The 16,506-nt window shown below is 37.4% G+C and overlaps 1 protein-coding gene across 3 annotated transcripts in view; it reads right to left on the bottom strand.

The window, feature by feature from the left end:
• The window catches only part of ZCCHC7 (zinc finger CCHC-type containing 7), a 253,514-nt gene that overhangs the window by 48,482 nt on the left and 188,526 nt on the right, over positions 1-16,506 (bottom strand). For all 3 annotated transcript variants that reach the window (XM_060609299.3, XM_060609300.3, XM_078436676.2), the window contains exons 3-5: positions 5,333-5,376; positions 3,949-4,074; positions 2,851-3,021 (exon numbers count right to left, since the gene is read on the bottom strand). In XM_060609299.3, the coding sequence (XP_060465282.2) occupies positions 2,851-3,021; positions 3,949-4,074; positions 5,333-5,376 (341 nt within the window). The remainder of the gene's footprint in view (positions 1-2,850; positions 3,022-3,948; positions 4,075-5,332; positions 5,377-16,506) is intronic.

The raw sequence follows: 16,506 nt of genomic DNA, 5'->3' as shown, positions 1-16,506 counted from the left end.
ATTAAATGTAACTGCCAAACTAGAAAATCTGGCTAAAAAAATTATAATTGACAAAATAATGTAGAGAACAGAAGTATAAAACCAAGCCAACTTAGGATTTTAATTTTAAAACTTAGTAAATATTAAAAAGTAAGTTTAAGCTACTTTTAAAAAAATATTTCATTTTATTTTTTTAAGTAATCTCTACAACCAGCGTGGGGCTCGAACTCACAACCCTGAGATCAAGAGCCACATGCTCCACCAACTGTACCAACCAGGGGCCTCACTTTAGCTACTTTAGAATGAAATAACAGCATCTTCTTCTTCTTTTTTAATATTTTTTAAAGTTTTTATTTATTTATTTTGAGAGAAAGAACGAGCAGGGGAGGGGCAGAGAGAGAGGGAGACAGAGAATCCCAAGCAGGCTCCACACTGTCAGCATGAAGCCCAATGTGGGGCTCGAACTCACAAACTGTGAGATCATGACCTGAGCTGAAACCAAGAGTTGGACGCTTAACCAAGTGAGCCACCCAGGTGCCCCTAGAATGAAATAACTTCTATTTCCACACCTTGTCTTGAGAATCACATTCAACATCACTAGTGGCCTAAGAAATACAAATAAAAACAATATGATATCATTTTCTCCTTATCTGATTGGCCAAAATTTTCAAAGATCAATTATAATGTTAAGAGCATTCTTAAATACACCTGACAGGTGGTGATACATTGGTACCACCTTTTATTTATTTATTTTTTTAAAGACTTTGTTTAAAAAAAATTTTTTTTAACATTTATTTATTTATTGAGAGACAGAGAGAGACAGAGCATGAGCAGGGGAGGGGCAGAGAGAGAGGGAGACACAGAATCCGAAGTAGGCTCCAGGCTCCGAGCTGTCAGCACAGAGCCCGATGTGGGGCTTGAACTCACAGACTGAGAGTTCATGACCTGAGCCAAAGTTGGACGTTTAACTTACTGAGTCACCCAGGTACCCCAGAAGATTTTATTTTTAACTAATCTCTACACTGAACACAGGGCTTGAACTTATAACCCTAAGATCAAGAGTCTCATGCTCTACTACTGACTGAGCCAGCCGGCTGCCCCCATTGGTACTATCTTTTGGAAGAACAATTTGACAATATTTATCCATATGTAAATATACATATCCTTTAATTACACAATCCCACTCAGAATCTGACTTAATAAAATAATCTTATACACACAACACACACACACACACACACACACACACACACACACACACACACACAGATGTTTACTGCAGCACTGTTTGCTTAAAAAAATGGGTTGTAACTATAAATTTAGATGTATTGGTAGATAAACAGCTGGGTAAATTGGTACATCCATACAGTGGAATAAAAATTAACCATAAGAAAGGTAGATCTTTATGAGCTAATACAGTGATACATTCATAAGGAATTAAGCAGAAAAAAAATGAAGCTGTAAGACAATGTATGGGATAGTGACCCTGTTTTTGTTTAAAAAGACATTGTAAAAATTACAATAGATAACTGATATATTTACATGAGAAACATATATACCAAACATTCATCTTCTAGTGTGTTTTAATCTGAAATTCATATTAACAAAAAGCCGTATTACTTTTTTTTTTAGGAAAAGGTTATAGGATATTTCAATATAAATAAAATTAGAAAAATGTTTGTGGCTTTGTATCATATCTTTGGGAAATACAAATTAAAAGATCCTTACTTAAAAAAAATATATTAACTTCCACAGCCCCTCTGGTCTTTGAAATTGTGACTAGGGGCACCTGGGTGGCTCAGTCGGTTAAGCGGCCGACTTCGGCTCAGGTCATTATTCTCATGGTCTGTGAGTTCGAGCCCCGCGTCGGGCTCTGTGCTGACAGCTCAGAGCCTGGAGCCTGTTTCGGATTCTGTGTCTCCCTCTCTCTGACCCTCCCCCATTCACACTCTGTCTCTCTCTGTCTCAAAAATAAATAAACGTTAAAAAAAAAAAAATTTTGAAATTGTGACTAAAATCCCAAATGATGTAAAATGATGTCCAAGATAACAATGTGCTTAAATTTAACGTGCTACAAGTAACTGAATGTCTTTTAAATTACCCCCCCCCCTTTTTTTTTTTTAATCTAAAGAAAGAACTAAGATAAGCAGATCTAAAGTACTGGTGATTTTGTCCTTCTTCTTGTTTAAGACTATTCTATCAGCAAGAACCATCAATAAGCAGCATCAAGCCAGGCTTCAGATAGATAGACCTTTGTATACAACTGCTAAGTGGGTATATATTTTCATGTAACTATGCATGAACAGACATATAAATTTACATGTTATTACATACCTCTTTTATTTCAACCTTTACTTGGCAAGCACATTAAGCAAAGGGGGCAAGCATGGGTTTACAATATTTGTTGATGCTGTGTCCTGACAAACCATTCAGTAAGATCTCTGTTAGAACACTGCTTTAGGGGGGCCTGGATAGCTCAGTCGGTTAGGCATCCGACTTCGGCTCTGGTCATGATCTCGCATTTTGTCAGTTCGAGCCCCACATCGGGCTCTGTGCTGACAGCTCAGAGCCTGGAGCTTGCTTCAGATTCTGTGTCTCCCTCTCTCTCTGCCCCTCCCCCACTCCTTCCCCCTCTCTCTCTCTCTCTCTCTCTCTCTCTCTCTCTCAAAAATAAAGATTAAAAAAATTTTTTTTAAAGAAAAAAAAAGAACACTGCTTTAGATGATCAATAGCCAAAGGGACATGGCTATCATTACACACATATTAGAACAGAATTAGAATAGAATATTCTCTTAGGTAGGCTGACTGATAGTTACAAATTGGCACACTGCCCCCAAAGTCTGACAAATTAGTTCTATGCAGGATACTCACATCAGCATAGTGGCCTATCATATCACATCGGTCACATCGTTTTCTCCAGGAAGGTCTTTCAAGACATCTGTGAGTGGAAGGCATAGGCAAAGAACAGCCTAAGCAAAAGCGGGCTGGGCAGGCATACTGGAGGTGTCCTCTCTCCGAGCAGAGGCAGCAGGGGCGGACTTTCTATGCAGCAAACAGAAAGTCTCTTTAGCAAAATAGTTCAGTCTCAAATAGAAGATTAACTTTTCCTTTTCTGTATAATTCCATAAAACATTATTTCCAATTTGAGACCCCGGTGAAGGTTAGATCTTGAGCATAACTGTAAAATCAAACAAAATGTCTGAAATCAGAGCTTTAACACAAGCTATGTGTATTCTGTGGTTGCCAAAAAGGCTTACTGTGCCTGTGGTATCAACTGGCATCTACTTCTTATGCTTTATCTTGTGGGAACACTGACAAAGTGGATTGTGTTTGAGAGGGAAACCAGGTTGATGAGGATCTGGAAGCTAAGTCACAGGAGCAACAAATACTGAAAGAGGCTGCTTTGCCTGGAGAACCAAAGACAAAGAGGAAATATATGAGCTGTCTCAAATATCTGAAAGACAATCATATCATTTGGAAGAAGGAATAATGGAAGGAATGTTTCTTAAGAGCTTACTGTGTGTCAGAGAACATCCAAGAACTTTAGTTCTATGTTGTTCCAAAGGCTGATGTATCTAACATAATTTACACCAATAAACATTTATAAATGCTTAAAATGGTAACTTTCTAACAATAAAAATTATCCCACAATGAAACAAGCTGTAGAAGGTTTAGAAATGAAAGGGGTCTCAGGAATCCTCATTTTATAGACAAGAAAACAGAGGCACAGAGGGTGAAATGATTTGCCTAAGCTTGTGCAACTACTAATGGAAAGAAAGCTAAAGTTGATTCCAGGTTTTTCTGACTCAAACTTCATTGTTCTTTCTGTGCTACTATTTTGGCTATCACCTACATGAAAATGTAACATGAAATTCACACATATATTGTACAAGATTTGAATTATAAGGTTATAGGGCCCACCCTTAAGACTATAAAGTAACAATGTGGAGAGAAACGTATTTCACATACTTGTGGAAAGGGGCAGTTTTTTGATAAATGGCCACATTTGTCACAATTTCTACAGGTAACATTTTTGTTGGCCGAATAGTATCGGTGGGTCCATCTTCCAGATGATCTATTGTTAACTATCTGGGCCTAGGAGGAAAAAAAATTTAAAAATTAATTAATTAATTAATTTTAATTAATTAATTTAAAAAATATTTTACTTTGTTCAAAAGAATTAACAGCCATAGTCTGTTTAATCTAGAAACCAGCAACAGAGAACTTTTGTGTTCTTAAAAGAAATAAAAACTTAAAAGGGGTTGCCATGAAGACAACTCTACTTCTTGTCTGTCCCTCATCACACTCTTTTACACTTCTCCATATGGTTCCATTTCTTTTGTATGTTTCTCTATTTACAGTTCAGGTCTAGTAGGGACACTGACATGCATCATTTAGACATTCTGGTGGCATTCAGAGTCAAAGATGTCGCTGATTTCTATATAGGAACATACACCATATTTTTCGGACTGAGAAGCTTTCTTAAAATTTTATTTGGGGCAATTTTTTAAAAATGATTTTGTCCTTTATAAAGTTATAAAACCGTTATCACTACTGAATATATTCTTTCTTTTGAACAGCCCAGGGTTACTGCCTATAAACTGGATTATAATTTCTAAGAGACAATGGATAATCTCCTTCCAATAGAGTACTTTTAAGACCTATTCTGCCTACACTAATCCAATTCCAGCTCTCCCATATTCTAGCCAAAATCTAGTGTCTTGCAAGAGAATATTAGCAAAACACACCACATTGAATATCTAAAGGGGAATATGTAAAAATGCCAACCATGCTTTTTTATCTTGTTTGGTAGAATTCTAATCTTTGAAAAAGCTTTTCATCTTGTACTTGTTATTCTGCTGGATTGACCAGGTAAGCCCCATGTAGACAAAATCTAATTATCTCTTAAAACTTCTTTTTTTCCAAGTTGTAAAATTATTCTCTTTTCTAACCATCTGTCACAATTAAGGCTAATAATTGACAAAGACAAACACCTGCCACATGCTAAATATAGACTAACCATTTCCTTACACTGAAGAGGCAGTTATTTCCGGTGTTGATCTTTAGTGGTACCAGGCAATATGGGCTGAGAGGACTCACCACGGCAGAAGAAACAGAAGGGAAAGGGGACTAAATCACTATGGCAATTAACAGACTGATAAAAATCAAGGCTGAACCACACTTCTGGAAAATTCAATCACCATAGACTACAATCAAACTTTTTCTTGCAACATACTCAGACCACTGCTATCTCTAAAAAGTTTATCAAATTATAATGAAATGAAAGGAAATTTCAAATCAAAGGAAATTATTAATCTGTTATTCATAACTTTGAAAAACAATTTGATTTTACCTCAGCATCTTTGTCACTGATGAACCAATTTACACCATCTTCTCCTACAAAACAAATAAAATGTTACTCAATCTTGACCCTTTTAAAGCACTTATAGATTGACATTATTCAATTTGTTAGTACTGAAATTGGACCCCAAAGGTGTAGTGAGAAATGTGAATACCTTGACCTCTTATCTTGGCTCTGTGTGGCTCTGAACAAATACTTAGCCTCTCTTAACCTCAGTTTTCTCACCTGTGTAATTCATGGGAATAAGAATATTTGTCCCATCTTCCTAAAAACTACTGTGAAAATCAAATGAGATACGTGAAAATGCTCTGAAAACCATCAAGCTATAAACAAATATTAAAAAAAAAAATCAGTGAAAAACCAAAAACCCAACAACAGATGCAGAAAGCAATCTTATCTAAACTTCCCTTATCTGACTAAAGCAGAGCTTTATGAAAGTCAGCTGCATAGCACCACCCTCCCCCAACCTAGAGTCTCTAGTCAAGGAAGCGACTGACCTTGGCTTCTAGGACATTCCAAAAAACCCAAGTTGTAAAAATTAGCATCATCAAAAGCCTCCATCCTTTGAAGCCCTAAATACTTGTGTTTATGAAAGTTGGTAAACAAACCTTTACCTCTGGCAACTGAGTTCAGTTGCTCATTACCAAGTGCTCCCACACTTCTGTTAATCTATCAGCAGTTAATTCTCAGGACCCTACCATTCAGACTCAAGTAGGCAGAGGAAAGGTTATTTCTTCCAATATCAGCACTAACTGTGTCTACTAGCTTCCCATTGTAGTTGACTTTGGTAGTAACAGGTTAAAAAACTGAACTTTAAATACCATCTCATGACTGAGGCTAGAAATTTAGCACTGTATTTTATAACATCAAACACGATGAAACAAAACAACAAACAAGGAGGCCAAATATCCAGAAACCGTTGATTGATCTAAAAATACAACTACAAAAACCTAGGGGGTTTGGGAGCCCTACATTTTTCTTTATCAGCTGTTTTCTTCTCTTTGCACTGTCCCTTTACAAATTTGCAAATTGCTGCTATTCCTTTGGTCTACTTATGATCACGGAGGAAGGGACACATGACTAATGCAGAAGCTAAGGTATCAACAAAGGACTGAAAGATTTTTTTTTCTCTCCTTGAAGCAAAGTTAAGATTTCTTCCTTCCTCCTATCTATTCCTCTTCTCTATCTCAAAAACACAAATCAAGCTGGACTCTTTTCTTTGAAAGGAATTTTGAGGAGACATGAAGTAATCTACGTTTCCCCAGGCCTACCAGGAGTAAGTGTCTAGAGATATATTTTAAAATAAAATACTTTTACTAAGAAAACGAAAAGGCTGCTTTACAAAAAGACCAATCCAGAGGAGAGCAGAGATGCTGTGCTGATGATTATTTCCATTGTAAAATTTGGAGGCTGCATCCATATACTGAGAGTGGAGAATACATTAAATAGCAGCAGCTTCTATTCCTTCATCATCACCGTCCATGTTATTCTTTCATTCAAAAGATCCATCTAAGGAGCATGCTTTGCTATAACTTTCAAAGCTCCCTTTTGTGTCTCAATGTCCTTCATCTTTAAAATTCAAAATGACCACTAAGAATCACTTTAATTAAAAAACTCATTTAATACTGTCTTAAAAAAATAAAAACCTAAAATCAGTGAGATGCAAAATAGCAACTGTTATCACCCCCAATTCCAAATACATTTATACTGGAACAGAGAATAGTGAAAAAAGGGAAGGTCTGAGAGAGGGAGACCCGACTCCATTTGGATGGCTTTGGGGCACCTGGGTGGCTCAGTCAGTTAGGCATCTGACTCTTGATTTCAGCTCAGGTCATGATCTCACAGTTTGTGGGATTGGGCCCTGTGTCAGGCTCCATGTTGACAATGTGGAGCCTGCTTGGGATTCTTTCTCTCCCCCTCTCTCTCTGCCTCTCCCCTGCTCACTCTCTTTCTCTTTCTTTCAAAATAAATAAACTTTTAGATTGTTCCAACATTCCTGTGGAATTCAACAGTATTCTAGGTTGTGTACTAACTCCTCTTACAAGCTATAGTATATTCTTACTGTAGAAAACTGATCAACAAGTACACAAAACAGGTTTCAATTACAGATGAAATCAAACTTCTCAGTAGTAAATAAACAAAGACATTGCCAGGAATGCATGAGCCAACTCTTGGTGCCACCTCTGGTTCCAGTTTTGGATGGACACTGGTAACAACAGCTGACTCCTGCCTTTTCTCTTTTCTCTATCCTGTTTACTTCTTAACTCTAAATCCCAAACTAACGGAAGCTTTGTTTAAGGGCAACTCAGTAGAACTTCCACAGACAGCCAATCCTCCTATTAAATTCCTGGTGTGGGACTTGGCAGAAATCTGGGTTCCAGTCTTAACCCTATCTCTTATATGCTGTTTGGCATTGGGCAGTTTATTGATCTTCACTGGGCCTGTATAATAATGGGTTGGATTAAATGGCGTCCATGGTACTGTCTAGCACTAAACTTCTATGATTCTTTTGAATTTTCATTCATTACTAAAATCAAATACATTGTCCTCCAGGCCTTTGCAACTGGCACAGGGTGTCCTCCCTTAAAGACAATTTCCAAGGGGCCTAGAGGCACTCATCTTCCATGTGTTCACCACCCAAGGCCATAGGATATAAAATGGGATTGCCCAAATGTGTAAAATTAGGACCACACTAAAGATGCCTAATATTAACTCTTAGCTGCCTTATAGCTTTATCTTGCTAATATCTGGGGCAATGATTCTTTTCAGACTTCAGAACTGTAATCAAAGCAATGGCTGGTAACTCTTCCTTTGCAACAAATCAACTGAATTCAACAAACATATACTGAAAAGTTGTAATGAGCAAGGTGCTATAGGGTAAACAAAGATGAATATGAGCTTATAACTTAGTAAAGGAGTCAAATGAAAGGTGAAGAAAAGAGTAAGAGAAGACCAAACAAAATTCTACAGTATACTGAGAGGAAGAATAAACAATGTCTGAATTTGGGGGGAAAAAGAGGTAAAAAGTCACAAAAGGCTTCACCATAAAAAAACCTTTACTGAAGTATAATTTACATATTAAAAAATATACTTGTGTAAAAAATACGGTATGATGCACTTCGACAAAGGCACAATACGCCTGTGTAACCACCACAACAATCAGATGTAGCATATCTCCACCATCCCCAAATGTTACCTTGTGCATACCTGCAGTTGATCCCCCACCCCAGGCAACCACTGATTTGCTTTCCGTCACCATAGATTTGCTTTGCCTGTTCTAGGACTGCATATAAATAGAATCCCATAGTATGTATCACTCTGCATTTGGCTTCTTTCACTCTGAGTATTTGTGACATTCGTCTATGTCGTTGGGTAGTAGTAGTACTTTGTTTCCTTCTTCTTGCTCAGCAGTATTCCAGTGTGTGGATATGACAATTTGTTTACCTGCTCATCTCCTGATAACACTTAGGTTGTTTCCAGTTTTGAGCACTTATAAAGCAGCAATAAAACATTCTAGTGAAAATCTTTCTTTTTAATTGACATGCGTTTTCATTTCCCTTGGGAAAATACCGAGGCGTAGAATTATTGAATATGGTTAAGTGTATCTTTACCTTATATGAAACTGGCAAATTTTTCCAAAGTGGTTGTGTCATGTTACATTCCCATCAGCGATGTATGGGAATTCCATAGTTTCATAATCTTGCCAACGCTTGAAACTGTCTTTTTAATTTTAGCCTTCGAATGTGTGTGAAGTAGTAATGCATTAGGATTTCAATGGGCATTTTTCTGATAACTAATGATGCTAAGCATTTTTTCATGTATTTATTTGCCATTCATATATCTCCCTTCAAAAACTGTTCAAATTTTTAGCTTATTTTCAAACTTTTTGAGAGAGAGAGAGAGAGAGAGAGAGAGAGAGAGAGAATGAATCTTAAGTAGGCTCCATGCTCAGCATGGAGCCCATTGTGGGTTTGATCCCATACCCTGGGATCATGACCTGAGCTGAAATCAAGAGTCTGAAGCTCAACGGATTGAGCCACCCATGAGCCTCTTAGCTTATTTTTAAATTGAGTTGTTTTACCTTTTTTTTTTTTTTTTTTTTTTGAGGGGGATGAAGGAGATTGTCTTCCTTTGATTGAATTCTGAGTCCTTTTTATATTCTAGAAACAAGTCTTTTATTAGACATGTGTTGGCAAGTATTTCTCCCAGTGTGGCTTGATTTTTCATTTATTTTTAATAATAGGCTGGAGTTTTCACTGTTGCGGGCCAGGAATTTTACTTGCAGTGTTCTTTTCTTAGAAAAGCAAAACTTCTAATAAATTTGACAACCCTTCCCTTCACAGTTTTTATGCCCAAAGAAATCTCCCTATGCAAGGTTACAAAAGCCAAGTACTTTTTATGTTTCCTCCTAAAATTCTATAGTTTTGGCTTTTTATGATTAGTTATTATCCATTTCTCCCCATATGAATATGCAGTTGTTCTAGCATCATTTGTTGAAAAAAATACCCCTTCTTCATTGAATTGCTTTAGCAACTTTGTTTAAATCAATTGACCATATGTGGGTCACTTTCTAGAAGTTCTAATATGTTACATTGAGCTACAGGTCTATAATTATACCATATTACAGCTTTACTTCAAAAAACTAAAATCCTGTAGAATAAGTTTTCCAACTCTTTTGTTCTTTTTCAAGATTGCTTTGGTTATTCTACACCACTCTGATTTCTGTGTAAGATTCAACTTGCTTTTTTTTTTTCTTTTTAAAGTAAGCTCTACAGCCAATGTGGGGCTTGTACTCATGACCATGAGATCAAGAGTCATAGGCTGTACTGACTGAACCAGACAGGCATCCTTGATTTCTGTATACATTTTAAAATACCAATTTCTACAAAAATAGCCTGATGGGATTTTGACTGGTATTGTGCTACATCTACAGATCAGTTTGGAAAGATATTTTAACAATATCAAGTCTTCTAAAACATGCATATGGCATATCTCTTCATTTGCTTTGGTCTTATTTTTGTCAGCAATGTTTTATGGGTTTCTGTGAACAGGCTTTGCATATAATCATATCCTTGAATATGTCATGTTTCTTTCTGCTACCGAAAAGTTTTTAAAAATAAAACTTAAATTAATTTTTAATTATTTTTTTAAATTTCATTTTTCAGTTTCTGATTACAAGTTTATAGAAATACAACTGATTTTTGTTTGTTCACCTTGCACCCTGCAAATCTGCTAAATTCACTTAGTTCTAGAAGCTTTTTGTAGATTCCTTGCAATTTTCTTTTTCTTCTTTAAATGTTTATTTATTTATTTTGAGGTGAGGAGAGGAGAGCAGAGGAGGGGTAGAGAGAGAAAGAATCCCAAGCAGGATCCATGCTGTCAGCATGGAGCTAGAAGCAGAGCTCAAACTCATGAACCGTGAAATCATGTCCTGAGCCAAAATCAAGAGTTGAACACTTAACCAACTGAGCCACCCAGGCATCCCAATTCCTCCCAATTTTCTGTTTACACTATCATTTCACCTGTGCATAAAGACAATTTTATCACGTCCTTTCTAATCTGTATGCCTTTTATTTCTTTTTCTTACCTCAATGCATTATAAAGAACTTCCAGATAGAATACTCAATATTAAGTGGTAACAGAAGTTAATCTTTGCTTTGTTCCAATAGGGGGGAAACTTCAGTCTTTCTGAATTAAGTAAACTGTTTGCTGTAGATTTTTCATTACAGGTTGAGGAAATTCTTTTCCTACTTTCCTGAGAGTTTTTAATTATGAATGTGCTTTAAATTTTATCATATGCCTTTTCTGCATTAACTGGGATGGCCCCATGGTTTTTCCTCTTTCTGTTAATATGGTGAATTACAGTGAATCATTTTCAAATGTCAAGCCAATCTTGTATTCTGGGATTAACCCCACTTGGTTAGGATGTGTTATGCTTTACAATATACTGCATAATTCAATTTGTTAGTATTTTATTAAGAATTTTTACATCTGTGTTCATGAAGGATATTGATTTACACTTATCTTACAGTGTCTTTTTATGGTTTTGATATTGGGGTAAAACTGACCTGATAGGAGTTGGGAAGAGTTTGTGTAGAACTGGTGTTATTTCTTCCTTCCGTATGTGATAGAATTTGCCAGATAAGTCATCTAGCCTGGAGTTTTCCCTGTTGTGGGCCAGGAATTTTACTCGCAGAGATGAATTTTTCTTTTATTTATTTATTTTGAGAGAGAACACACGCACAAGCAGGCAAGGGGCAGAGAGAGAGAATCCCACGCAGGCTTCAGGCTCAGCACGGAGCCTGACATGGGGCTCATGTCCTGAGATGAGATCAAGAGTCGGATGCTCAAATGACTGAGCCACCCAGGCACTCCTGCAGGGAGGTTTTAAAAATAATAATAAATAGTAATTCTATTTCTTTAGTAGGTATGGAAGTACTCACATCTTCTATTTCTTCTTGGGCCAGTTTTGGTAACCTGATTTTCAAATAATTTGCCTATTACTTCTAAATTGTTGAAATTATCAGTACATATGTCCATAACATATACTTATTCTTTCCTTTTGATTCACCTAATTTGTACTTAAGCCCATCCAAAAAAATTTTTTTTTTCTCAAATACTGTATATTTCAGTTCTAGAATATCCATTTGGTTCTTTTTTGTATCTTCCATTTGTCTTATCATATTTCTTTTTCTTTAAACCTTAGTGTATGTTTTTAATAGCTGCTTTAAAGTTCTTCCTGGGGGGGCGCCTGGGTGGCTCGGTCGGTTGAGCATCCGACTTCAGCTCAGGTCATGATATTCCCCCCCCCCCCCACCCCCCGGCCTGTGGGTTCGAGCCCCGCGTCCGGCTCTGTGCTGATGGCTCAGAGCCTGGAGCCTGCTTCGGATTCTGTGTCTCCCTCTCTCTCTGCCCCTCCCCCTCTCATGCTCTGTCTCTCTCTCTCTGTGTCAAAAATAAATGAACATTTAAAAAATAAATAAATAAAGTTCTTCCTGGTAATTTCATCAACTCCTTAATTTCTAGGTTTGTTTTATTTGACTGATTTTTCTCCTATTATTAGTGACATCGTCCTTTGAACACCCAGTAATTTTTTTTTTCTTGGATGCTAGTTATTGTAAATGGTACACTATTGAATGTTTCACTCTTGTTTTTTTACTTTCAAGTGTTAGACTCTGTTTTGATGAGCAGTTAAGCAAATTCCAGACTAGACCTTTAAAGCTTTGTTAGGGTAGGTCCACAGTAGCCTTTACTCTGGAGCTAATTTAGTCTTAATAAAGATGTACCTTCTAGGGTTTCTATTAAACATTGCAGGTATTCAACACTCTCTCTCCACTTTTGCTAGTAAGAACTCAGGTAAGTTCTGGGAATTGTTCAGACTATAGACAGTAGGCTTTTGTCCAAGTCTAGTGGAGTTTGACCTATCCATACACAGATAGGAACACAGTATCCTTGGTATTCATGGGTAACCCTACCCAGATTTCTGGAATTATCTCCCTCCGCAGCTCCTACCCTCCAGTACTCTGCCCCACAGAGTATAGCTTCCTTAGCCTCTCTGAACTCTGTCTCTGCTTCTCATCTCAGGGAGGCTACAATGCTGCACTTGGGTTCCCTCTCTTGGTGCCATGAGGCAGGCGTCTAGGCAGAAAGCTAGGTTGATTACAGGGTATATCTCGTTTGTTTCCATATTCTCACAAATCACAGTCCAGGACTGTTTGTTGTCTATATTCATCTTGCCCTTGAAATCTATGTGTATGGGGGCGCCTGGATGGCTCAGTCGGTTAAGTGGCCGACTTCAGCTCAGGTCATGATCTCGCGGTCCGTGAGTTCGAGCCCCGCGTCGGGCTCTGTGCTGACAGCTCAGAGCCTGGAGCCTGTTTCGGATTCTGTGTCTCCCTCTCTCTGACCCTCCCCCGTTCGTGCTCTGTCTCTCTCTGTCTCAAAAATAAATAAACGTTAAAAAAAAAATTAAAAAAAAAAAGAAAGAAAGAAATCTGTGTGTATTTACAATAGCTGTTTTAAAGTCCCTGTCTGCTAATTTCATCATTTCTTGCCAGGGGGTAAAGTCTGGTATAAGTTTACATAACAAAGCTGAAAGAAGAAGTCTTAAGTAGTATTTTAATAGACGGAGATGAAAGAGGACACCAGTAAAAAGGAAAGGCAACAGAATGGAAGCAACAGAATGGAAGAGGTAAAAGGATACAGCAAACAATACAGCTTGATTGGAACAAAGGGTATGATCATTCCTTTCCTAAGAATTTTCATAGACTTTTTTTTCTTTTAAGTGTATTTATTTTGAGAGAGAGAGAGAACAGGAGATGGGGAGGAGCAGAGAGAAAGATAGAATCTCAAGCAGGCTCCGTATTGTCAGTGCACAGCCCGTATTGTCAGTGCACAGCCCGACGCAGGGCTTGATCTCACAAACCATGAGATCATGACCTGATCTGAAATTAAGAGTTGGACACTTAAGTGATTGAGCCACCCAGGCGCCCCGATAGACCTTTTTATATGGTTTAACTTGACTTTCTACTGGGTGAGCTTTCCAAGGAATAGGATAGCAGGTCTCTTTCTGCCAGAGGTAATGCTGAAGAAAGAGACAGTAAAACAGTAATTCGGTGTTTCTGTTGACACTATGTAACAACCAGAATACTTCATCTCTTCTGAAATAACATTCAAAACAAAAAAGTAAACCCATAACCTTACACATATTTTACACATTTTCTCCTATTTCTGGAACTATTTTGCTATCTTAATTACACACGTGTGCACTCTCTTTCTCTATTACTGCATGGTTATAAACATAAACATCTTTCGTATTTATATGGTGATTCAGAGTCTATAAATTGTTTTAAATATACATTTTATCCTCAGAAACCTGTATGTTATTGCTAAACAAATTTTTACTTTTTAAAAAAATGTTTTATTTTTGAGAGAAAGTGCGTGAGAGCATGAGTGGGGGAGGGGCAGAGGCAAGGCCGGGGTGGGGGGTGGGGGGGTGGTGGGGAGCGGAGGATCTGAAGCAGGCTCCACACTGATAGCAGTGAGCTTGATGCAGGGCCCCATCATGATCTGAGCTGAAGTCAGACGCACAACTGAATGAGCCACCCAGGTGCCCCTTTCAGATTTTTTTTTTTAAATACTCACATTTATGTGTTTACTTTCTACAAAAATTGGCAACTGATGCTTTCTGTGAAAGGCAGTGCTAATGTAGCTCTTTATCTGTAAGACTGCATTCAGTTTTCAAAGGATGTGAGGAAAAGTCTGGATTAGATATCTTAGGAGGAAAGCCAGGTCCTGCCCTGCTGTAGTTACTTTAGTCTACATTCTGGTGGGTGGGAAAGCTGAAGATTATTCTTTTGCTAAGAGCAGCCACAGACAATTATTTGCAGCGAAGGTGCCATGGTCTAAGAAGAATCTTTTCCTGAGCCTAATGCCCTATAGCTCCTTCTTATAAGGAAGTCATAGATACCTTATATTTTCTAGACATCCTAATTTCTAACATCTAAAATTACAAATCTCATTAAATTTCAGTGAAAAGGTTGTTATATATGACTTTCTTAGCATACAGTGGGCTCAATTTGAATATTCAGCAAATCAGATATAAAAACTTATTTTCTCACTACTAATTACCTAAGAATGTAAATGCAGGGCACACCTGGCTGGCTCAGTCAGTATTGCACATGATTCTTGACTGCAGGGTCATGGGTTCAAGTCCCACATTGAACATGGCACCTACTAAAAAAGTATGTAAACGCAACTTTCCTCAATGTATAATATGTTTTCATTTAATGTAGTGTCAAGTTAATTTTCAACAAATATTTATTGAATATCTATCACTGTAAAAGACAGTGTAGGAGGCAGAAAGATGACTAAGACGTGGTGCTTGCCCTCAAGGAACTCACCACATAGTGGAGAAGTATGTGCATTTTTGGGCTAAATAATCAAAAAAAACATTACTGCGCTAAGTAAATAACCATGATAATTTTGTCTTTAAAACAGAAAGATGATCAATCAAGTGTTAAAGATAAAAAATCCACTATTATTTGGGGAATCAGTTATTTAACATGAAATACTGAATTCTACCAATGAGCAATTAACTTATGGCTGTATCACCAAGATGGCCCTCCTTATAATTCTAAGTATGTAAGTCCTTTGGCAATTGTTTTCTCCCCAAATAACCTGTGAGTATAGACAGCTCACAATCAGTGACTGGGTGGAAAAGACAATGGTTGTTGTCTACCTGCAGTACCTAAGGAACCAAGATTTTGGGCCTTCTCAGTATCCTCTCACTTCCAGGATACAGACAAAACTCTGACTTAACTGAGATGGCATTCTTTCACTACCCTAAAACACAGTGAAATGGTCAAGAAAACAAAGAAATGTGGAGAAGGTAATGAATAATCCTCCCACCAGATAACTTGAAGTTAAATAATTTGGCAGCTTCAGCATTAAAGACAAATGAAAAATGTTACATTTCTAAATGTATTGCCTACACTCCCTTTTTACATACCTAATATTTTAAACTAAAAGATGCTGTTTGCAAATTAACACTCCCACTGCTTTGTTCCCTGTACTTTTGCTCATTTTATTCCCTTGATCTCCAACATTGTCTCCCTCTTTGCCCAATTTTTCACTTAACCCAGTCCAATTCTGATAACTACAAATTCTAAATGTCCTTTAAGGGCTCAGCTCCTCATAGCAATGGGTAATATTCAGTACTTCTCCCTCACCTGACCCCTGTGAGCATTCACAATTCTCACGGACGATATAACAAAATACTTTCCTAGTTCTTCCCCCCCTTCATGGTTTCTTCTTCCTTCATGGACTACTTGGTGTGCTCCACTCTTTGCCCTTTTTTTCCTCATTCCACATTCTTAGTCCCAGCTTACGTCATACATGTCCATGGTGGGAACTCCCAAATCTGCATCTCTAGGCCAGATCTTTTCTGGAGTTCCTGATCGATTGGACATCTAGAGTAGACATCTCATAGGTAACTCACACTCATAACCATTAAAAATGAATTCATTTTCTCCCCCTTCCTTGCATTTCTTTTAAAAACAGACAGAAGCTCCCACTTCTCCTCTTTGTATCTTCTATCTCAATAACTTGTATAAATCTATTTTATACGTTGAAAAACCTATAAAGTCTACTTTATAGGTTAAAAA

This window comes from Panthera onca, chromosome D4 (assembly GCF_046562875.1).
Source record: "Panthera onca isolate mPanOnc1 chromosome D4, mPanOnc1 haplotype 2, whole genome shotgun sequence".
Classification (NCBI taxonomy): domain Eukaryota; kingdom Metazoa; phylum Chordata; class Mammalia; order Carnivora; family Felidae; genus Panthera; species Panthera onca.
Note: the sequence above shows the minus strand (reverse complement) of the source record. Positions and strands in the feature narration are given on the sequence as shown.